A 24,752-nucleotide genomic window follows, 5' to 3' on the forward strand; every position below is an offset into this window, starting at 1 on the left:
TATGAGGAAAGATTAAAACAGCTGAGCCTTTACAGTTTAAGCAAAAGAAGATTAAGAGGTGACATGATTGAAGTACTTAAAATTCTGAAGGGAATTAGTACAGTGGATCGAGACTTGTATTTTAAAATGAGCTCATCAAGAACATGGGGACACAGTTGGAAACTTGTTAAGGGTAAATTTCACACAAATATTAGGAAGTTTTTCTTTACACAAAGAACGATAGACACTTGGAATAAACTACCAAGTAGTGTGGTAGACAGTAAGACGTTAGGGACTTGCAAAACTCGGCTTGATGTTTTCTTGGAAGAAATAAGTGGATAGGACTGGCGAGCTTTGTTGGCCTGAATGGCCTGTTCTCGTCTAGAGTGTTCTAATGATCTAACATCAATGACCTCAATCAGTCCTCATGGTATTCAGGGTTGACATGGAAGAAATTGATGATGATGGTCACGTGGACTACTGGCCTTCAATCCATGACTGTAGGGGCTGCATGGTGCTTTGATCGGGTGGTGGTGGAGCAGATTGCCAACACAGAAAACCGGAAAAAGAACACAAGAGAAAGTAGGGGAATCTGCCAAACTAAGAAGTGTGATTCATCACTCCATAGGACACGTTTCTACAGCTCCACAGTCCACTCCATCCGACACTCTGCATTAGACTTGGTGATGTTTTTTTAACAGTTTTATCACAGGAAAGTTAAATGGTTTGTTCAGGGTCACACAATGAAGCAGAGGTGGGAATCAACCTGGCAACATTAAATGTTATTATATTGTAACACTCACAACCAGTCAGGGAGGAACAATACCAGTACACGGTTTAGGAATTTGAAACTGATGAGCTTTTACTGATTGCTTCCCAGCTAAATTCCCACTGTTCTATCTGTGAGAGGACCCTCAACTTTTCTATTTGCAATCGGACTCGTTTGAGTCTTTTACATTGCTTGTGTTTTAGTGCCATCTTAACATACAGCACAACGGGCACTGAACCAGGGCCCACAATGTTTATGATGCCTATGTTTTGCTATCAAACCAAGGGTTCCAATGCAACACTTTACCCGGGGGTCCATGATGCTGTTAACACAGCCCTGAGTCGTCCACTTCAGTGTCATGGCCCCGAAGCACACTGCTCTTTGACTTTTGTTCTCCTCCTCTAGATCGTTCATTCTGCACTGTTCCTGCACACTGTGCTACTCCTTGTCCCCACAGGTGGCACTACTGCACACTCTATTCTCCGTTCCTAGGGCCGACACAGTGAAACTTTCCACCCTTACTTCTGGGACCTCCTGCTCCCGCTGAGGTGTTTCATTAGCATATCACACTGGGCCTTCTTCTGCGATCGCAGTGCTCAGCAGCTGTCCAGCCCCATAGCCCTCTCAGTTTCCGGCCAGGTCATTAGACTATTTAGAATAAATGTTTTTGGGAATGCTCACCACCAAAGAAAAATCCATAAAAAGAATCTTAACAAGGGACAAGTTGATGAAACATTTCCAGAACTGCCAAACCTGTGGGTCACATTTTGGGGGACGTGGGCCTCTGATGACTGCTCTGACTGGCTTCTCTTTCTCCGTCTGCTGCTGTGTTTCAGACATCGCCCCGGAATCGCAGACACCTGGTACTCTCTGTCCTACTTATACTTCTGCCCTGTTGGGACCCTCACGGCTCTGCTCCTGGGGCTCATTGTGAGTCTTCTGACAGGTGAGGCTCCCTTTTGACAGGGGGACAGATGTTTTTTTTTTTTTATTATAAAGTCAAACTTTTTTTTTCCTGTCAAAATCCTAACACACCGGTTTCTGACTTTAACTGCAAGGAATTTAAACGGAACTCCATGTGTGTTTAGAGGGTACAGACCTATAAATACCTGGGAGTGCAGCTGGATGATAAATTGGACTGGACTGCCAATACTGATGCTCTGTGTAAGAAAGGACAGAGCCAACTATACTTCCTTAGAAGGCTGGCGTCTTTCAACATCTGCAATAAGATGCTGCAGATGTTCTATCAGATGGTTGTGGCGAGCGCCCTCTTCTACGCGGTGGTGTGCAGGGGAGGCAGCATAAAGAAGAGGGACACCTCACGCCTGGACAAACTGGGGAAGGCAGGCTCTATTGTAGGCACGGAGCTGGACAGTTTGACATCCGTGGCAGAGTGACGGGCGCTGAGCAGGCTCCTGTCAATCATGGAGAATCCACTGCCTCCACTGAACAGGATCATCTCCAGACAGAGCAGCAGCTTCAGCGACAGACTGAGGTCACTATACTGCTCCACTAACAGACTGAGGAGACCCCACACTATGTGACTCTTCAATTCCACCCGGCGGGGGTTAAACGTTAACATTATACAATGTTACTGTCTGTTATACCCTCATTGTTATCACTCTTTATTTTTTTAATCAGTATGCTGCTGCTGGAGTATGTGAATTTCCCCTTGGGATTAATAAAGTATCTATCTATCTATCTATCTATCTATCTATCTATCATATAGTGCCTTTCCTCTCATATCTATCTATCTGTCATGGATGTGTGTGAAAGAAAACAATTGGGTCAATCCAATTCTAATACCATATAATTTAAAATTATTTCTTAAGTATATACCATTCTAAGTACACAATTGCCTGAAGAAACAATCATTGCATTTGAAGATAAAAATTGTAGCTCAGTTACAGTAAATGCAAAAAGGCAGGAAATAACAAATGTTGTGCACATTAAGCTTTAAATTGCAAATAGAGAAAAGAATGGATGCTGAAACTAAATTTAATAAGTAGGAAACCAGCCTAGAATCCTGGAATGACATGTCCATTGAAAGAGGTTTTGGATATATTCACTTGCAGATTATGCAAAAGAAACATAAAGAATATACTTCACATGATATTTAATGGAACATGTGGTGTAAATTTAACATCTGATTAAAGAAAGAAGCATCTTCTAACAGGATAATTCAGTAATCAGTCAGGAGAAAAGCTGTTCATGGTATCTTTTAATTAATCCTCTGCAAAATGTCTTAGAGGGAGCATTCTTGAAAAGCAGTCTGTTACAGCCTGGTCAGAATGATCAGAGAAACAAAGGATAGAAGTTCATTTTAAAAAAAATTGTTGAATTTACATACAGTGTCAATCAATGCGTACATTTTAATTTGGTTGGTTCATTGGTTTACACCCAAATGATTTACTGTATATACTCACATTTAAGTTCTCCTGGGACTTGAGTTGGTCGTATAAGTCGAATGTGGAAAATTCACGCTATTGGTCCAAGATATCACGATATGTTACACCTGACAGAGAAAACCTCGGAGCACACAGCCTTTTTTTCTACGTGGGTGTGGCAATGCGCCGTATCAGCGTGTGCTTCTCACCTCTTTCTGCCTCTCTAGTGCCTACGTGACCACACGGTAATACTCAAACTATTCAGAAGAGACTTTTGCACTGATTTGTGTTTTTTGTATCTCACACCCTCATACCCCTTTATCGTAAGAGCATCCCTTATCTACGATGGAGTGTTCGATCAGAAGAAAATATGAAGCTGGTTTTAAATTAAAAGTCATTGAAGAGGTGAAAGAAATTGGTGACTGCGCTGCTGCAGCAAACTTCGATGTGTCTGAGAAACTGATGCCAGATTGGAGGAGGCAAGAAGATATATATTAAAGTGTCGTATTTTTGAACGGGCGCATAAGTCGGGGTCTGATTTTATGATCTATTTTTCGGAAATTGAAGACCCGATTTATACGTGAGTATATACGGCATATAAAATAAAAATCTGTTATATTATATTCTGGTTCTTCTTATACCTTTTGAGTTGAGCTACCACCCTTGAAATTTCTGTGCATGTAACAAGTGTCCATTGTCGTCTGTAACACATCTGCTGATCACTTAGTCATCCTTCAGTACATTTTGTATATTACATCAGTCTTTCTTCTGGTACATTCTTTATTTACTTGACCATCTCAGTATTTTTCCTAAACCAATTCTTATATTTCAATGTCCATTTTGTTGTTCACTTCACCTTAATCTGGTTTCCTGGTGTGCCTGAACAGGCTTCTGTCATTTATTAAGCCCTTAAGCTATTTCTTTAAGATGAATGATTTGTTACCCTAAAATTATTCTTCCACAAACATTATATTCAAAATCAATTTCAAGGTAAAGGGTAGGGTGGTGTGTAGCACTGCTGGGTTTGAAACCCGTGCCCAGCTTTCGTTTGTGTGTACTTACTTTATATTTTCCTCCCATCTCTCCGAAACGTGCAGCTTAGGTTAACTGCAAAGACACTGGGTGCCTGTGGGATTGAGTTGGCACCACAATGCCCTGGCATCTGCTCAGAGCTGTTTCCTGCTTTGTGTCCAGTGCCCTTTGTACAGGCTCTAGCCCAATGTGACCCAGCATTAGGTGTTAAATGTGATAAAAATATTATTTGTATTCAAAAGTGCTTATACTGACTGATTAACATTCAAAAAAGCTCAGAAGATGATTAGATTTCAGGAAACAGTCACCAGTTCACCCATCACTTGCTATAAATGGCTCAGGCGTTGGGATGACAGAATTGGTTGAGTTTTCTGGGCACAGCAATGTCACAAAACCTTAAGTAGGACAATAATATCACATGTATTATTAAGAAAGCCCCTCAGAGAATGTTCTTTTTGTTTCAGCTGAGGAAATTCAATCTCCCTCAAGCAATATTGGTCCAATTCTGCGCAGCCATCATCGAATCCATTGTGACCTCATCTACAGTGGTGTGAAAAACTATTTGCCCCCTTCCTGATTTCTTATTCTTTTGCATGTTTGTCACACAAAATGTTTCTGATCATCAAACACATTTAACCATTAGTCAAATATAACACAAGTAAACACAAAATGCAGTTTTTAAATGATGGTTTTTATTATTTAAGGAGAAAAAAAATCCAAACCTACATGGCCCTGCGTGAAAAAGTAATTTCCCCCTTGTTAAAAAATCACCTAACTGTGGTGTATCACACCTGAGTTCAATTTCCGTAGCCACCCCCAGGCCTGATTACTGCCACACCTGTTTCAATCAAGAAATCACTTAAATAGGAGCTGCCTGACACAGAGAAGTAGACCAAAAGCACCTCAAAAGCTAGACATCATGCCAAGATCCAAAGAAATTCAGGAACAAATGAGAACAGAAGTAATTGAGATCTATCAGTCTGGTAAAGGTTATAAAGCCATTTCTAAAGCTTTGGGACTCAGTGGTGGAACAGTGGTGAACCTTCCCAGGAGTGGCCGGCCGACCAAAATTACCTCAAGAGCGCAGAGACGACTCATCCGAGAGTTCACAAAAGACCCCTGGACAACGTCTAAAGAACTGCAGGCATCACTTGCCTCAATTAAGGTCAGTGTTCACGACTCCACCATAAGAAAGAGACTGGGCAAAAATGGCTTGCATGGCAGATTTCCAAGGCGCAAACCACTGTTAAGCAAAAGAACATTAGGGCTCATCTCAATTTTGCTAAGAAACATCTCAATGATTGCCAAGACTTTTGGGAAAATACCTTGTGGACTGATGAGACAAAAGTTGAACTTTTTAGAAGGCAAATGTCCCGTTACATCTGGTGTAAAAGGAACACAGCATTTCAGAAAAAGAACATCATACCAACAGTAAAATATGGTGGTGGTAGTGTGATGGTCTGGAGTTGTTCTGCTGCTTCAGGACCTGGAAGGCTTGCTGTGATAGATGGAACCATGAATTCTACTGTCTACCAAAAAATCCTGAAGGAGAATGTCCGGCTATCTGTTCCTCAACTCAAGCTGAAGCGATCTTGGGTGCTGCAACAGGACAATGACCCAAAACACACCAGCAAATCCACCTCTGAATGGCTGAAGAAAAACAAAATGAAGACTTTGGAGTGGCCTAGTCAAAGTCCTGACCTGAATCCAATTGAGATGCTATGGCATGACCTTAAAAAGGCGGTTCATGCTAGAAAACCCTCAAATAAAGCTGAATTACAACAATTCTGCAAAGATAAGTGGGACAAAATTCCTCCACAGCGCTGTAAAAGACTCATTGCAAGTTATCGCAAACGCTTGATTGCAGTTATTGCTGCTAAGGGTGGCCCAACCAGTTATTAGGTTCAGGGGGCAATTACTTTTCACAAAGGGCCATGTAGGTTTGGATTTTTTTCCCCCCTAAATAATAAAAACCATCATTTAAAAACTGCATTTTGTGTTTACTTGTGTTATATTTGACTAATGGTTAAATGTGTTTGATGATCAGAAACATTTTGTGTGACAAACATGCAAAAGAATAAGAAATCAGGAAGGGGGCAAATAGTTTTAAACACCACTGTATAACTGTCTGGTGTGGTGTTGCCTCCCTTTAGGATATTCTGTGAAAGGATCATAGGCTGTAACTTAGCACACATTGAAGTCCCGAATGAGTCCGGGGTAACAAAGGGGGCCATAAAGGTCATTGCTGATCCGACTCACCCAGGGCATCTCCTGTTCCAAAGACTTCCATCCGGCAAGTGACTTTGTGCAGTAAAAACTGAAACAACTAAACAGTTCATTTCTGACTAATCAGGTCTGAACTTCTACTCAGTATACCTGCATGATGGACTGCCTAGATATTTTAGACCTACTATCTCATTTTTTTTGTATTGTCCTTGTATGTATTATCATTTATTATTTTATCTTTTTACCATTATCTTTTGTCTTCTGTGTTGTCCTTGTTTGTTGCACCACAACTATCGAGACAAATTCCTAATACACATGAGTGTACGCGGCCAATAAAGTGAATTCTGATTCTGATGGTCCGACATATTTTTCAATATTCAGCAGCCTAGACTTAACTCTACGAAAGTCCCAACAGAACTCCATTGGTTACTCTGAACTGCTCTAAGTGTCTTACGTATTTACATACACATATTACTGTGTAAAGTTTCAAAAATTAGGCCAACACCTAGGGTCACACACCCAAAACTGAAGAATGACAGGAAAGTTTCATACCATCTGCTGGCCTAGCTGACTCAAGCACCCCATCACACACACATACTTTATATCTTTTATTCTTTACTAGCCGACGCCTACCATAGCATACGGCGGTGTAAGAATAGGAATGGAAAATGGTGAGAAAGGAATTCAGAAATCAAGAAGAAAGAAATACTTCTTGAAAGACGCAGCTGTGAATAGGTGTTTTGCTGGAGACGACAGATAATGAGTCGAAAGATCTAACCCAAGAAAAAGCCACGTACAACTGACCGTGGCTGAAGACTGGTTGTTGTAGATTAACGCATATCTTTGCAAACATAATGCAAGGTGGGATGTTGGGGTCGTGTTTGAAGTAAATGACAATGGTAGCATGAAGAATCTCGGAAAGAGCTTGAATTTCAGCTTCACCACCATAAACTCTAGATGTTGCCATGTATTGATAGTACTCATGACTTGTTGTGATAACTCGACTTGCGTTGGAAAGAACAACAGGGAGAATATTTCCAAATCTGTTCCAATGTGATGCAACAAAATCTATTGCCCGATGTCGTAGTGAGAGTGCATTGCCTTTGTCAACCGTTTGTGTCAAGAAATAACCCGCTGATAGGAACAGGCAGTTGCCGGATCCCGGAATAGAGTTGACATTGTACAAAAACCCATCGACAGAGAAGATACTGTCATTCATTTTATAACAAAGGCTTAGGAAACAACCGTCGCAGTATAACGAAAATAGCAATGAGCGAAACCAATGCCAGTGGTCGAGAGAGTACCTTCCTGTAGCAGGCTACGGAAAAGACTTCCAGGAGCACACATGACCGAAGTGAAAGGTCACGAGGTCAGGCTAGATATAGGATGGTGACGTGACACCAATGGGGTCATGAGAGAGGAGAGGGGAACACGGTAGTGCGAAGGAGGAATAGGAATCGAGAAAAGCAGCGTGGGGGTGTATAGGAGGCTGCAGGAAGCATGGGGAAGGGTTTGGAAGAGGATGAATAGGAATCGAGAAATGCTGTGTGGGCTGTGTGTGGGGGAGACCGGTTTTGAAGAGGAAGCAGAACGAACCAGAAGAGAAATATATATAAGAGATATTTTGTTTGCTTTTGCATTGCTTTATTTCTTTAATTTGGCTTGCTTAATGCCATGTGATGATCGGTCCACCCATCCTTTACATTTATGAGACCACTAATTCCCTTATAAAGTAGCAGGCAGCATAACCCAGGAAACATCCCTGAACAGGACGCCTGCCTACCAGTGGACTCCCTTACACACACACACACACTAATTCATGTCACGTCAATTTCTAACTGGCTCAACAGATAACTGTGTAAGGGGTTATATGTAATGAGAAGTCAAGCAAAATGACACTAAAAAAGATTATAATTTGCAAGCTTTCGAGGCAACTCAGGGCCCTTCTTCATTGCATCCATAATGGCTAACACGGTACAACACCCTGGTACTAAGGGGCTAAATGAAATAATAATTTACTGATTTTCTAAATGCAGTGTAGTTTGCTCTGGTGGCCCAGCAGTTAGCATTGCTGTCTCCCACCTCCAAGGGACTGTATTCTGTCAGGGTTGGTCGCCTTCTGTCTGTAGTGGGCATGCTCTCCCCATGTTCTGCAGGTACTTTGCTTTTCCTCCATATCAGACGAGTGCTCAGCCCCAGGAGCGTTTCCTGCTTTGCACTCAAATCAACCAGGTGAGGCATCAGCTCCCTGAAACTCTCAAGGGGACCCAGTGAATGTAAATGGACGGGCTTTTTGCTAGGTAGTGACACAGAATTGATGTCATAATGTTCACAGAAATACTAACAAAATGGCGTCTTCACTTTTTTGTTTCTTTTATTTCCCAGGAGGTAGAAAGCAGAAGCACATCTCCCCTGATCTTTTCATTAGAAAGAGCGACCTTTTATGTTTTACCTGCAAAACTCAAGATGAGGAGGTAAGGCGTTACATTAACATGAGTCTCAGGTTGAGCTGAAAGTGTTTGATTACTTTATGTTAGCTTTCAGAGGTTTTTATTCTTAACGGCTAATAAAAATATGTTTAACTTCCTTAATGGTGGTGCTCTACCTTGCAAAATAATATTTATTTTATTCATTCCTGATGAAAATTGTAGCCATTCTTTATAGATTTAATGGTGCTAAATCCACTGTTTCTGGTAACAGAATTGCTCAGTCACATTCAGTATTTGAGAGATGAATGTTTTAAAAAAATATATAGAAAAAGAGATTATTAATTTTTTTATATTCAGATTTAAAATGATAAATTACACAGCAGTCTCCATGCCTAGGTGCTTGATTTTATGCACCTGTTGCCATGGGAGTGATTGGAACCCCTGAATTCAATGATTTGAATGGGGGTCCCAATACTTTTGGCAATACAGTATATAAGTGTAGGCAGTATGGTGGCACAGTGGTAGTGCTTCTGCACCACTGTCCTCCCAGTGTGGAGTTTGCATGTTCTCTCTGTGTCTCCGTGGTGCTCCAGTTACATCCTAAAGTCCAAAGACATGCAGGTTAGGCGGATTGGAGATACTAATTTGGCCCTGGAATGTGTGTGTGTGTGTGTCCTGTCATGGACTGGTGTGGTGTCCAGGGTTTGTTCCTGCCTTGTGCACTATTGCTGCTAGGATAGGCTCAAGGAACCTGCAACCCTAATCTGAATTAAGTCCATCCTTCCATCCATTATCCAACCTGCTATATCCTAACTATAGGGTCATGGAAGTCTGCTGGAGCCAATCCCAGCCAACACAGGGCGCAAGGCAGGAAACAAACCCCGGGCAGGGCGCCAGCCCACCGCAGGAAACACACACACACCAAGCACACACTAGGGACAATTTAGGATCGCCAAGTGAGTTACAAAATAGTAATAATAAAAATAATAATACATTTTAAAAAGACACATAACGGTTTTAAATATAATTGTTAGGCACAAAAAGTAGTCACTTTTTCGTTTTATATTCCTCTGAAGGTGTTTCACAGTTAGGTTGACCAGATTTTCAAAGTCCCCACACCGTGACACAACTCATTAATCCAGCTAGTGTATTAATTAGCTAAAATTGAAGAACTGGATGGTTTTTGATTCCACATGTCATGGACAAATGCTCAAAAGAAGTCAAAATCCTGGTCCCCCTTCACATTTCGGCCACCTAAAAACAGGACAAACGTTACATTTTGTTCAATCCTGGAACACAATATACAAGAACAAGACTGCCCCCATGGGAAAGACAAAAACGGAGCATCTGATCAGCCAAACTGGGATGCATAGCTTGAAATCTGGATGGTCCCAGTCAAGCTGGATCATGTGGTCACCTGTTTATGGTGAAATGACCAACAGAAGCCCGCTAACAGACTCCCTCCACTTCCTTTTATATTCTGTCTACCACTCTCAAAAATCTATAAAGCCGGTAACTTCTGTTGTCTCCATGAAAGATGGCTGTGTGTTCTACCTGTTTATGGGCTACCTTCAATATAATGTATTAATTTTTATCTATTTGTGTCGGCTATCTTTTATATAGTGCCTTCATGTACATCTTTCACAATGTTGTCTATTATTTATATACTGTAATATCCTATCATCTATCTTTCTGTTATCTTTAATAGACTGCCTTAAAATCTATCCTTCTATGTATTAGCAATCTTTAACATAGTGGATTAATATCTATCTGTTGTGAAGGCTGGCCCCGGCACAGACAGACGGACAGCATACTTTGCTCCACACACTTTTATTTACACTAATATTATTTACAGTTCAGTGCACTCACGCAACCCCAGTGCCTTCTTGCACCGATTCCCCCAAAGTCCAGGGCCCACAGTCTCTTGTGCCTTCCTGGCCGCCTCCTGTCCTCGCTCTCCAGCTCTGTCCACTTCCACCCGACATCCACACATCACTGGAGGGAGGCGGCCCCTTAAATAATGCCCCGGATGAGCCCCAGGTGCTTCCGCCTCTAGCCACGCCCAAGCGTGGCGGAAGTGTCGGCTGTCTTCCTGGCAGCTCTCCGGGTGCCACACAAAGTCTTCCCCCCGGCACTTCCTGGTGTGGCGGAAGTGCCGGGCTCCCGGATATTAGGCACCGGGCGCCGCCTGGCGGTGGCCACGGGTCCCTACAGGGCTGGGCTTCAAAGCCCTGTACCGAGGCCCCTGCCTAACCAGGACGGACGCCCCACTCCGTCTGGAGGAGGCACTCGCCTCCTCCGGTCCTCCAAGCGCCCCGCCGGGCTCCTGCCCCGACCGGCAACTGCACGGGATAAACCGGCATCGGGGCGCCGCCTGGCGGTGACCACGGGCCCCTACAGGGAAGGGCTTCCATGCCCTCAACCCGTGGCCCCCAACAGAACCAGGACGGACGCCTCGCGGTCTGGAGGAGGCACAAGCCCTCCTCATGTCCTCCTGGGCGTCCCGGCCGGGCTCCAGCCCCGGCCGGGGCCACACTGTCTATATATTTTGGCACTTTTATGGAGTGCCATAATATTGCTATGTATCGGTTATCTTTAATATAGTGTCTTCATATTTGTTTTTCCCTGTGTTGTCTATCATTAATATAATACCCTATCATCCATCCTTCTATCTGTATATTGGTTATATTTTAAATAGTGCCTTTTCTATCTATCTATCTATCTTATCATATAGTACCATTCATTTCTATCTATCTTTCTATCTATCTATCTATTTATCTATCTATCTATCTATCTATCTATCTATCATATAGTGCCTTATCTATCTATCAAAATTATAAAAATTTAAAAAAGGTAATTATGAAAAAAAATAATTACTTGAAAAAGTGCAATGCTATATATAAATGAGTCATTACATTTTGAAAAACCACAAAAATATACATAAAAGACTGACTGATTGATAGAAGACAAAATCAGGGTAAAAGAGACCAATAAATAATAAGCTGTTCTGAAATGTGCCACCAACAAAAGTTTCACTGTGAAATACACATAAACAGCCTTTAAAAATAATTAATGGTTTTAACTAAAACCTGTAAAAGTCAAAATAAAAGTCATCTAGATATTTGAAACTGAATAAAACTCTGATGTAGCATTTCATGATAACTAGTAGAATTAATGCCTAGTGTTATCTAATATTGTTATATTTTGCAATTATTTTACAAGATGTTGATTTATGCAGTTCAGTTATAAACAGAAACATTGGCTGCATTTTGCTTTGAAATCAATACTGATATGACACATATTTATGAATTCAAATGAGCGACAAAGCTCTGCCGTGAATAATGAACGTCTCTATTCAGCAGGCCTTGTATTTCTGTTTATTTCAACCCTTAGGCCAGAGACACACATCTAATATATCAAAAATGACGAGCCAATTTAAATAACATTCATTTTTTTTATTAAGGACCCACCCCCCCAGGAGGCTGGCCACGCCCCTGACATTCTACCTAAAACCCTACATTTCCATATAAGGTACCTCAGAGCATACACAGCATAATGAATATCAGCTATAACAAGTACATTATGTTGTGATTTAGATCAGAATGGCCCCATCACCCTTGCAGCAGGATACAATCGGGTATCTTTTAAACAACTAATCCTACACATTGTCCTGCTTATTTTATCTTCTCAGTAATTTCCATGACTTCTCATTATATGTTATTTATTTATTTATTTTCTCATTGGTATAGATTAACAAGGAAATAACAAACAGCACTCCAGATATGGAGTTAAAGAAAGGAACTGACAATCCATCCTTTGATGTTAAAGAAGAAAACCCCCAAGAAAAAATGGAAAATAAAACCACTCTTTAGTACAACAGAGGAGGAAGGCAGGGACACCAGTTTTCCTTCATCGGTCTCCTACAGTGGCCCGCACCTGGAATCCTGCAGCGTCTTCAGTCCTGAAGAGGAGCTGCTCAAAGGTTGACTTCATTGCCATTGATTTGTCTGATCAGTGCTGTAAATAAAACACAAAATTCTCTCCATTTGTTTTATGATTCCTTGCAGTGTTTTAGTTTGTTGACTGAATGGCGCCTCCAAATATCAAGCTAAGGTCTGCTAAGGTCTGTCCGCCTGCCACACGATTGCTCACAAACTGCTGGGGCTGCAGTTAGTGCTGTTGGCTCTCAGCTCACGGCTAAGTTTGAAGCCTGTCATAAATACATGTTTTTGGGAAGGTCATGATTCATTTTTGCATGACTTGTATTTTTTATTTTGGTTCAAAAATGTTAATTTATGTCATCATATTTGTGATCTTTCTGTGGCACCACTTTCTGTCATGATATACAGAGTGTACATGGCCATCTTGTGTAGCTCTTCATAGCCACAGCCATATTGTTTATGGTTGCTATGTTAGTTGCTAGTGACGTAGCTGTTATATTTTAGCCATGGTTTGTATCCTGACTGGTGTGTAAATTTCTTGGTTTGTTTTGTTCATTTTTGATTTTTTTGTCTGTCGGGGTCTCCAACTCTGGTCCTGGAGGGCCAAGTGGCTACAGGTTTTCATTCTAACAGTTTTCATAATTAGTTACCAGTTTTTGCACCTAATTAACTCTTTTTCCTTAATTTTAATTGACTTGCTTTTTAAGACTCAGCCCCTTAATTATTTTCTTTCTCCATAATCATCAGCCAAAAAATAATGAGATATAAAGTGAGCCATGGCATGACCAGCTAGCCCTGTGTCCATCATACAATATCTGAAAATAAAGAAAGGTGGAGGTCTCAGTAATGTTGATCTGCTTGGGTCCACAAAACATTTTGATGGAGTTCTTAAAAAACAAAATCAACAGTGTTGGAAATGTCTGCCATGGCAGAACGAGAGCAGCAACAAGTCATGGAATGAAATGACGGGTTTAATTAACAGCAACAATTGGCTTCTAATTAAGAAACTGCTTGGAGTTTGAGGCCCCCTGACTTAGCTGGTCATCTGTTGGCTCATCTCACAGCTCATTTCTGTTTGGGTGTCACTTAAGAAAAAAACGAGGAAATTCAGAGGACTGAATATCAAAAACAAGTCAATTAAAATAAAAGGAAAATAAGTCAATTAACAGCAAGGGAGAGAGAGAGAGACAGAGAGAGATTGGGAGCATACAAACCACCCAATTTGGGACCCGAATGCAGTTGTGCAACGAGTGACACCTCCGCACCGCACTGAACAGTGTGAGGTGTTTTACAGTGGCTGGAGTGCCAATCCTGCCACCAACAACCAAGTTTTCCTTGCAAGTTGAAGGACCTGCTTGCAGGGTTGGATGCAGATTAATGTCATACCCACCATCTATCTATCTATCTATGCAGTGGTTATCTTTAATATAGTGCTTTCATATCTGTTTTTTCCTGTATTGTCTATCATTTATATAACTAGAGGGCTTCGCCCCCTGCTCACTACGCTCACCAAACCTCCCCCCTCCCCCACCAGCGCTACGTGCGTTGTGAACTGGGGGGCTGAATGCACTCCAAAAAGATGCGGCTGCTCCTCTGAAACCCCCTCTTAAATGGTGATGGAATGGGAAACAAATAAGTTTTTTTACCTCTTTGCTCAATCAGCTGCTGGCTTGCTGCTGCTCCTGTGCCTCGTGATCTGCATCTCATACGGTGATTTGAACGTTTAAAAGCCCGTACAGCAGCTGTTCTTTTGTCTCACTGCCTTGTCTCTCTTCTTCCCAAGACATCCTCAAACACTATTTAATTTCTTTTCGCTGTTCCATTATCTCACCAAGTAACATTTTCAGTTTGTTTGCACTAATATGATCTTCACTCCCATTTTTTTTCTGACTTTTGAATTTTCCTACTTCTATTATCTCTAACCTGCTCTGCATGTTGATCACGGGACTTGCTTCCACAGGCTGTAAGTATGACGTGACTTTACCGTCTCACAGGATGTGAAAATGTCTCTCTTCAAAAGATCATGTCTCGTTGCAGGACAAAAGTCTCGAATCGCTGCCAGATTTTTTTTTTTATAATAGAGAGATACCTTATCATCTGTTCTTCTATCTGTGTATTTGGTTATATTTTATACTAGCCAATCCGCGGTGTACCATACGGCGCATAATCAGGCCAGTTTTTTTAATGATTTTTAAGCACAGGGAGAAAATTAACATTTGAAAAATCGGAAATGTAATAAATCAGCAAGAAAAGCAACATTGTAACAATGCACGGAACAAACCAACACACAATCGTTTGTGCGGCGCTCAGGCGCGGAGGGTAGAACGGGAGGAGAGGAGAAGGATGTCCACTCCGCTCCCTCCGTCATGCTAGTCTGCTGATGTCTCGTCCAGTATGCACTGCCTGCTCATGTGCCCACCTCCAACTCGTCACTCGAGTCATTGTCGTCTGTGCACAGTCCAGATACAGCTGTGACTCACGTAGACTTTTCATTGCTCTGTGTGGTTTTGGCTGCCTTTCTATATATAATCAACCAAGACACCCGACCACGGTAGTAGCGAGGTGGGAGGGCAGTGTGTACAAAGTGCAGGAGCATCTAAGAAGATGCATGTTTGTCGCTGATGCGAATTGCTGTATGTAGCGTGTAAAACAGTTTGCAATGGTGCACGCGGTCGTGCATCGTAACCGAAAACTCGGTTTTTAAAGACTGGTTACTTCATTGTGACTGTAGGTGAATAAAAAGATGTAACTCTGGAGAGGGCAACATACAATACAGTATTTTACACGCTGCATACAGTGATTCACATTCACGACAAATTGTTTTACACGCTGCATACAGTGATTTAATATGAATCTTCTTAGATGGTGCTGTCGCGTCGACCCACGCTCTCGAAGCACACACACTGCCTGGTCATGTGCCCGCTTGCAAGAGCAACCAACAGAGACTCGCCCACCAACTGTAAGACCATGGGATACCCCTCGCAAACTGCTCTACATGCCGCATACAGCGATTTACATCTGCGACAAACTGTTTTACACACTGCATACAGCGATTCACAGCCGCAACATGATTTTCCTTAGATGGTCCTGTCGCGTCCACCCTCGCACTCGAAGCATACACACTGCCTGGTCATGTGCCCGGTCGCAAGAGCAAGAGCAAAACACTCACAGACCAAGTTACTCCAAATCTAAGGATACACTGTATTTTATTTTTGTTGTAAGTTCTGTCCCTCTGTCCACATTTATGCACATTTTACGTCTATAAATTAAACAAACACTAATTTTGCACTCCTAGAAATCCTACAGGCCTCTCTGGTGACCTCTTGTATGCATCTCTCTGGAAATCTTTGAATGGTGCATTCTGGTCAAACCCCCACATCACAGCTCACTTACTGTTGTCTGTGGGGTGAACCACTTCAAAAGAAAGGGGGTGTAGAGGTTGAGTCTAACTCCTCAGTAGGGGCTTTTTAACCAAAGCACCTGCCCATCCTGCACATTTATGGTTCTAGCTGACCACTGAGAATGTCTGCTTGTGTTTTGTGGAGTGGAGTGGAGTGCTGCTTGTGCTTCGGTAAGATCTTGGCAGGAGGGATTCTGTCTTCTGTTCCCTGTTGTTATAATACTCTACCCACACTTTTTTGGCAAGCACCTTTATTAGACTTTGTGCCACTTTGGCTTGGTACATTTGTACTTTTGTGCTCAGTGATGATGGGTTTGTGTTCTTAGACATGTTCAAGGATTTGATATAGTATTAACTATATAATAATGTGTTTGTAATTTGGTAGTTTAAATAGGTTATGAGCTGATTTATATATTCCCATTCATATCAATAAAAATAATAATTATTAATAATAATAATAGTAGTACATAGCACTGGTAAGGCGCCATTTACAGCCTCATGTGGACTATAGGTATGTATTTGTTTTAATGAATTTTACAATTCTTGGTGAATGATTTCAAAGGAAACTAGCAGTTTTTTTTTTACAAATAATAGGAAGGAAAACAAATGTAGTTTTAATTTAGCATTTTAGGATTAAGCATATATTTTATTTACAAAAGATGTAGACACAAACATAATAATACATTTAATAATATGACATGATAAATTGGTTAATTGCATGATTGCAGTTTCATTTTACAAATAGAATACCAGTTTTTTAAAAAGTAAAAATAATAATATGCTACATGGCCAAAAGTTTGTGGACTTCAACTTCAGACCATCTCACCCGTATAAAGGTGATGGACACCCCATTCCAAAGCAATGGCTGTTAATATGGAGATGTCCCCTTTTGTAGCTCTAACAGCTTCCAGACATCTGGGTGGTTAGAGTTTTTCCCTCATCGGACCACTGTTAGTAGGTCACCACAGCTGACCAGGAGTACCCCACATGCCTTTCTGTTCTGGAAATGCTCTGATTCAGTCGATTTGCCGTAACAAGTTGGCCCTCATGAAAGTCACTCTGGTGTTTAATTAAATCTGCCTGTATCTTCTGCATTTGCCACAATGACTATGAGTACCTAATGTTCCTCTGACCTTAACGTGTGCTGTTGTTACAAGACAGTTTTCTTCATTCACGTCAAATGGAAGCACTCATAATGTTTTATATACAATCTTTTTCCTCTTCATCTTTTCCCACTTCTATGTGCGGTTGATATTTTATATACACCATATATATTTTGGTCGATTGAGGAATAAAAGGATAAAGACAAAAGAAAGGGGGGGGGGCGGCTTTGGACACCAACCAGGTTGTCCCTTTTAATTCTACATTTCAAAGTAAAATAAGTGTCTGTATGGGTTCACAAAAGGAAAACAGTAGGCTCTTCAGTCATCGCATTCCAGGCCTCTTCTGGGAGCTCTGTCTAAAAGTCTGCTCTGTACAAAAAGACGCCTCCTTCCACTAGTGGCTGGGCTTCTTATGTCACATGATCCAGAAGGGGAGGGGCTAAATGTCCTCACTGGTCAGTTTCTCGGTGCAGTGGAAAGGGAAGGAAATAACATGTTAGCGACAGCACTCCCCCCTGTCCTGACATGAGATTACTGGATGCATATGTTTAGCGATATATACATATCTATATATATATATATATATATATATATATATATATATATATATATATATATATATATATATATATATATATACTAGCAGAATACCTGCGCTTCGCAGTGCAGAAGTAGTGTGTTAAAGAAGTTATGAAAAAGAAAAGGAAACATTTTAAAAATAACGTAAGATGATTGTTAATGTAATTGTTTTGTCTCTGATATGAGTGTTGCTGTCATATATATAGACACAGACACACACACATACACACACATATATATATATACATATACATATATATATATATACATATACATACATATACATATATACAGTAATCCCTCCTCGATCGTGGGGGTTGCGTTCCAGAACACCCTGCGATAGGTGAAAATCCGCGAAGTAGAAACCATATGTTTGTATGGTTATTTTTATATATTTTAAGCTCTTAGAAACTCTCCCACACTGTTTATAAATATTCTCCACACAGTTATACAGTAAACCCTCGTTTATAGCGGTTGATCCGCTCCAGACAGATAAATGAATTTCCAAGAAGTAGGATTCTTTATTTATAAATCTAATATTTTCGCAGTTAGAGCATTGAAAACCTGTTTACGACCTTCTAAATACGTTTTTTAACATTATTAGAGCCCTCTAGACATGAAATAACACCCTTTAGTCAAAAGTTTAAACTGTGCTCCATGACAAGACAGAGATGACAGTTCTTTCTCACAATTAAAAGAATGCAAACATATCTTCTCTTCAAAGGAGTGCCGTCAGGAGCAGAGAATGTCAGAGAGAGAGAGAGCAAGATAAAAGCAAGCAATCAAAAAATCAATACATGCTTTTAAGTATGCCGAAGCACCGCGATAAAGCGGCATTTTGTAGAGGAGCGTCCGTATCGTCTGTGCAAACAGCCCCTCTGCTCACACCCCCTCCGTCAGGCGCAGAGAATGTCAGAGAGGTTGACAGACCGAGAAAAGCAAACAATGAAGCACTGCGCGGGAAGCACATCGTATATCATTAAGGAGTTTTATTTAATACGTAATATATGCTCTGATTGGGTAGCTTCTAAGCCATCCGCCAATAGCGTCCCTTGTATGAAATCAACTGGGCAAACAAACTGAGAATTAAAAGACACATTGTCCGCAGAAATCCGCGAACCAGCGAAAAGTCTGTGATATATATTTAGATATGCTTACATTTAAAATCCGCGATAGAGTGAAGCCGCGAAAGTCGAAGCGCGATATATCGAGGGGTTACTGTATATATACATACATATCTACATATAAACACACACATATACATACACCTATATCTATATATCTATCTATATGTATATATCTATCTATATAATCTATATATCTATCTATCTTTATATCTATCAATATATTTTTCTATCTATATCTATATCTATATATATATATCCTTTGGGGTGCGAGCAGCTGTTGCTGGGGGGTGCCAGAATCCATTGAATAAGAAAAATTAAAAACATTATTTGTACAAAATCTTAATTTATCTATCCATTCCTAAATAATTAAATGGACAGGCTATTTCGTATAATACGCTGCTTGTTAAAATGGATGACTCCTAATCTTACATGCACTTAGTGCTGAGTGGGTATTATGAACTATCGTATCTGTTCAAGTTCTATTTAAATTTTAAATATAAGTAATTTTTATTTGGTCAACAGAAATATGTTTAGTAGGAATGAAAGTTAAATTTAATCATCATCACATAAATTTTTCTTCACCATAGAAATTTAAGACTAAATCCAACTTCCATTCCTACCAGATATTTCTGATGACTAAATAGAATCTACTTATATCCAAAATCGAGCTATTGAGCTGTCGCCTGCCTTCCTGAATAAGTCACCCTCACTTCGCTCTTACTTTTTTACCGTTCATTTAATCATGGCTAGTCACGGAAAAATTATAAAATGGAAGGAGGATTACACTGAGTATGCTTTACCAAATCAATTATTGATGGCGAATAAAGTATCCATTATTCATAAAGCTTCAACTGGTGATCTGTTTTTCTGCGTTAACCTCATATTTTTTCATACTTCTTCTCAAACCAAGGGGGTTCGAGGGTAAAATGAATCGGGAAGCGCTGATATATAAATATTGAATATATTGAAATATTTTTACTGTCAAATAATGCAAACAATATGCGGCACGTGCTTCGCCCTAATTCTGGGCTCATCAGGCAGTACACATTCACTGCACCCCCTTTCGGGAATCGAACCTCGGACATCAGCGCTAGAGGCGAAGCCTCTCATGTTGCGCCAGGGTGTGTGGTTCATTTATTTGACAGTATGTAGATCGGGGTGTGTATATATTTAGAATGCAACGTATAGTTTTGTCCAGGAGGAAAGCAATCTTGCCTGAAATGAAAGGAAACCTTTTGTAGGGTGTGTCCCTGAGACTTATTAATTGTCATCGCGAAGCAGAGCCTTACTGGAAATTTCATTTCAATTGAAATGGCAGATCAGAGGGTATAACGGTGACGCGAGGAATACATTGAGTGTGGAGAAACTCTAGAGACAGCGTGTGTATTAACTTGTGGATTTTTCTGTGAGTATTTGGTGGCAGTGTGATGAAGTTGCTTCGGAAGACGGCGTTAGCCGTGGAGCTCAGCTCAGAGCGAAATGAGGTGAATGGGAGGGGAGATGATGACGTCACACCCCCACCCGTCTTAACTGTCAATCCCCCACAAACATAGTCTCTCCGAATTTGCATAAGCACAGCCGTTCACAGCAATTTGAACTTAGTTACAAAGTGATCAAAACTGTCGTTTATACCCTGCGTCCTCTCATTAAACTTGTATCCCACATTAGCCATGGGCATGACAAACGCCAGCAGCAGCCTGTCTATGAACTTAATTTAAACTTTAGGTATACACAGTGCTTTGTTTCCGAAATAGCTACAGTCATGAAGAGCTGCTCTCTTGTGTGATGTTGCGATGTCCACGGCTTAATTTAATGTTAGCTAAGACCCGGCACTTAAAAGTTTCTGGCTGCACTCCGGTTGTAATATGACGAAGCTGCGCGAGCTCACTTTTGAGAATGCAACGTATAGTTGTCAAGGAGAAAAGCAATCTTGCCTGAAATCAATGGCATCGTTTTGTAGGGTCTGTCCCTGAGACTTATTAATTGTCATCGCGAAGCAGAGCCTTACTGGAAATTTGAGGCATTTCAATTGAAATGGGAGATCAGAGGGTATAACTGTGACATGAGGAATACATTGAGTGTAGAGAAACTCTATAGAGACAGCGTGTGTATTAACTTGTGGATTTTTCTGTGAGTATTTGGTGGCAGTCTGACGAAGTTGCTTCGGAAGATGGCGTTAGTCGCGGAGCTCAGCTCAGATCGAAATGAGGGGAATGGGTGGGGAGATGATGACGTGACTCCCCACCCGCCTTAACTGTCAATCCCCCCACAAACACAGTCTCTCGGAATTTGCATAAGCACAGCCCTTCACCAGCAATTTGAACTTAGTTACAAAGTGATCAAAACTGTCGTTTATACCCTGCATCCTCTCATTAAACTTGTATCCCACATTAGCCGTGGGCATGACAAACGACAGCAGCAGCCTGTCTATGAACTTAATTTAAACTTTAGGTTTACACCGTGCTTTGTTTCCGAAGTCGCTACAGTCATGAATATGCTTGTACAGTATATGTCACTCGCTCGCTTCTTATTGTTTCGCTGCCTTCTCAATTGTTTAATGCATGTTTTCTTCAGCGCTTTTTGGAGCTCTTCTTTGTTTTCTACGTAATGCGTTGACAGTCAGTTCACGTGATTACGTGGGAGGCGTGATGATGTCACACGAAACTCCGCCCCCATCGAGCTCAACTCCATTACATTATATGGAGAAAAATAGGTTCCAGTTATGACCATTATGCATAGAATTTCGAAATTAAACCTGCCCAACTTTTGTAAGTAAGCTGTAAGGAATGAGCCTGCCAAATGTCAGCCTTCCACCCACACGGGAAGTTGGAGAATTAGTGATGAGTCAGTGAGTGAGTGAGTGAGTGAGTGAGTCAGTGAGGGCGTTGCCTTTTATTAGTATAGATATATATGCGCAGAGGTCTGAGTCGCAATCTGATTACTTGGGTGGTTACCTACCGAGTAATGGTTGTGGTTGGTCGGCCAGTTAGCAAACATCTGCCACATCCTCTCAGTTGCAAGAAACAGATCAGATATGTTATACAGCATCTGCCAAGTACAAAAAGTATACAACACGTTTTACGCTTATTGGGTTGAGGTTCAATCCCCGTAAGGGAATGCAAAAGTGCATACACCTGATGAGCCCAAGTAAGGGCGAAACACGTGTTATGTACTCTTTGTATTATTTGGCAGATATTGTATAACACACTCAAACACACACACGCACATATATATATATATATATATATAGTAAGAATGACGCTATATAGCGCCTGACCTGACACAGATTAGACACGGGAGGCACGTGTAAAATAAAATAAATTTTATTTTCTTCGTCTGTGGGCTACACCTTCCCCGTACCCACAGACACAACACAGTCCCAAGCACACAATAAACACAAATCTCGTCTTCCTTCTCCACCACTCCTCACCAAGGTTCGTCGTCCTCCTCCCACCCAACTCTGGCCCCTAAGTGGTGGTTGCTGGCTCCCTTTATAGTTCACCCAGAAGTGCTCCAGATGCTTGATCCCTGATTTCCAGATGCACTTCCAGGTGTGACAAATTGGTTGCCCACATGGGCTCAGGAGTCCCAAATACAGTGCCCCCTGGCAGTACCTGCGGGACCCAACAGGGCTGCACCCAACTCCAATTCCCAGGATGCTATGCAGGAACCCTAAGCACTGTTCCACCCCAGGGAGGTGGCCAACTACTGTTTAGGGGGAGGTATTGCAATGTTCATGGCTGCTCCCCCTTAATATAGTGTGCAGGGGCGTCCCGGCTGGGTAAAGACGCCAAGCCCCTGTCATAATATATATACAGTATATATAGTAACAAAAGACAAGAGAGATCATAAAGATAAAACCTGTACTATTGTTGAAAGAACAACACACACAAATTCAAAGTAACTATTAGAGCATCTTCTCAGACACAAGTCCAAGTATGAACTGACTCCTGTTTTAAGTCCTTCTGGCAGGAAGAGGTGGGTCTAGTTGGATGGACACCAGAAGTGATGTCAGTGGTGGCATAGCCATTAATCTTCTGGGTTTCAGAAGGAGAATGAGAAAAACCATTTGGACAGAGTGCCAACCCCTAGAGCGGTAGGGAATTCCCATCTCTACTGCCTCTAAGCTGTCACCTATGTACAAATATGTGCACGTGACAGTGTATATATATAGAAACACAGACACATGTCCTTTTTTAAGTAACACTAGGGGCTTCATTTGCCAACCCCCCTGACCTGTGCTACACACCAGCCACTTTGCATCTCTGCCACTCACGTATGTGGATTTCACTATCACCAAACAAGAAATCTTTTAATTCTCGCAGGTACGCCTCTTCATTGTGAAGAAATACTACTTTTCTCTGAAAAAGAATTAAAACAATTTATAAGTCTCCGACTTAAAGTTTAAATTTGAACAATATCTTCGATCTCTTTTTGCTGTTCCGTTATTTCACTGTGTAATACTTTCCATTTGTTTGTGGTAATGCGATCTTTACTATCATTTTTTTGTGACTTTTGAATTTTAGTGCATTCATTATCTCTAACCTGCTCTGCACGTGTATCACACCAACGTTTTTGAACCTCTTGAAAGTGTCTCTCTAAAAAAGTCTTGTCTCATCCCAAGATTATTTTATTATAATAAAGAGATTTGTGTAAAATCCACCTTTGAGAAGTTTCCATCAGTGTCTCTTGCGGTGGACTGGTGCCCTTTCCAGGATTTATTCCATCCCTTGCACCCTGTGCTGGCTGGGATTGGCTCCAGCAGACCCCCGTGACCCTCTGTTAGGATATAGCGGGTTGGATAATGACTGACTGACTGACATCAGTGTCTCTTTGATCTTGTTGAAGATCTTATTTGAAAGTAACAGCTCAGATCCACAGTACCAGTTCGGATGCCATGTCATCTCCTAATCTCTGTTTATTAAAAACGAAAAGTATAGTGTATTTTTGTAATACAGAGAACAAAACTGCACACAGTACTCTAGATGAGTCTTCATTAGTGTGCTCTATAGAGTGCCCTCTATAATGTCTTGTCTCGTCCCAGGCTAAAAAGTCTCATCTCAGGATATATATATATATATATATATATATATATATATATATATATATATATATATATTTATATATATATATTGGTCCTCAAACCCAAGAAATGTCAAAGAAAGTAAAAACATGTGAGAGAGTTAATTTATTACGTCTAAAGGTAATAAAGTTACAGAACTTTGGAGGCAAAAACACAACAAATGAGGCAGTAAAGCAAAAACGAAAAAGACCCTTCACACCTCCCCGTCTACACTTTCTATGTTTCTCCCTCCTTGCTACTTTCTTCTCCTTTCTCCAGTCAAGTGAACTCTCGTTCATCTGATTCCAAGTTTGCCTCTTTAATACCAGATCCTCAGACTACTTCCAAGGTTACTTCTGGTTTCTTTGGAAGTACTGTACTTCCTAGATTAAGCATAGCTCTACAAAGTCTCTCTCAGGTGGTCTGCCTAGAGCTCCCTCTGGTGGTCCAAGGTATAACTGCCACACTGCTGGCTCATTTTAACCAAACAGACACACAAGCATGCAGGGCCCTCAGCAGCAGCCTCCTTCTGGCAGCAGATTAACATTTACTTATACAAAGTGACTTACAACTTTTGATATACATGTCGTGTAGTTTTCTTACCTGCTTAATCTCAGCCAAGGTCGTAGCTTGGGGGCTGAAGCCTATCCCAGCCAGCATAAGGGCACCAGTCTATCACAAGGCAACACACTAGGGTGAATTTTTATTTCACATAACC

At 41.1% G+C, this 24,752-nt stretch overlaps 1 protein-coding gene across 1 annotated transcript in view; it reads left to right on the top strand.

Annotated features, from left to right (window-relative positions):
* The window catches only part of slc5a8l (solute carrier family 5 member 8, like), a 95,705-nt gene extending 82,849 nt beyond the window's left edge, over positions 1-12,856 (top strand). Inside the window, exons 13-15 of the mRNA XM_039749347.1 lie at positions 1,585-1,694; positions 8,779-8,867; positions 12,572-12,856. Coding sequence (XP_039605281.1) covers positions 1,585-1,694; positions 8,779-8,867; positions 12,572-12,694 — 322 coding nt within the window. The 3' untranslated portion in view covers positions 12,695-12,856. The remainder of the gene's footprint in view (positions 1-1,584; positions 1,695-8,778; positions 8,868-12,571) is intronic.
* The last annotated feature ends 11,896 nt before the right edge of the window (positions 12,857-24,752 follow it).

Source organism: Polypterus senegalus, chromosome 3, assembly GCF_016835505.1.
Source record: "Polypterus senegalus isolate Bchr_013 chromosome 3, ASM1683550v1, whole genome shotgun sequence".
Lineage (NCBI taxonomy): Eukaryota > Metazoa > Chordata > Cladistia > Polypteriformes > Polypteridae > Polypterus > Polypterus senegalus.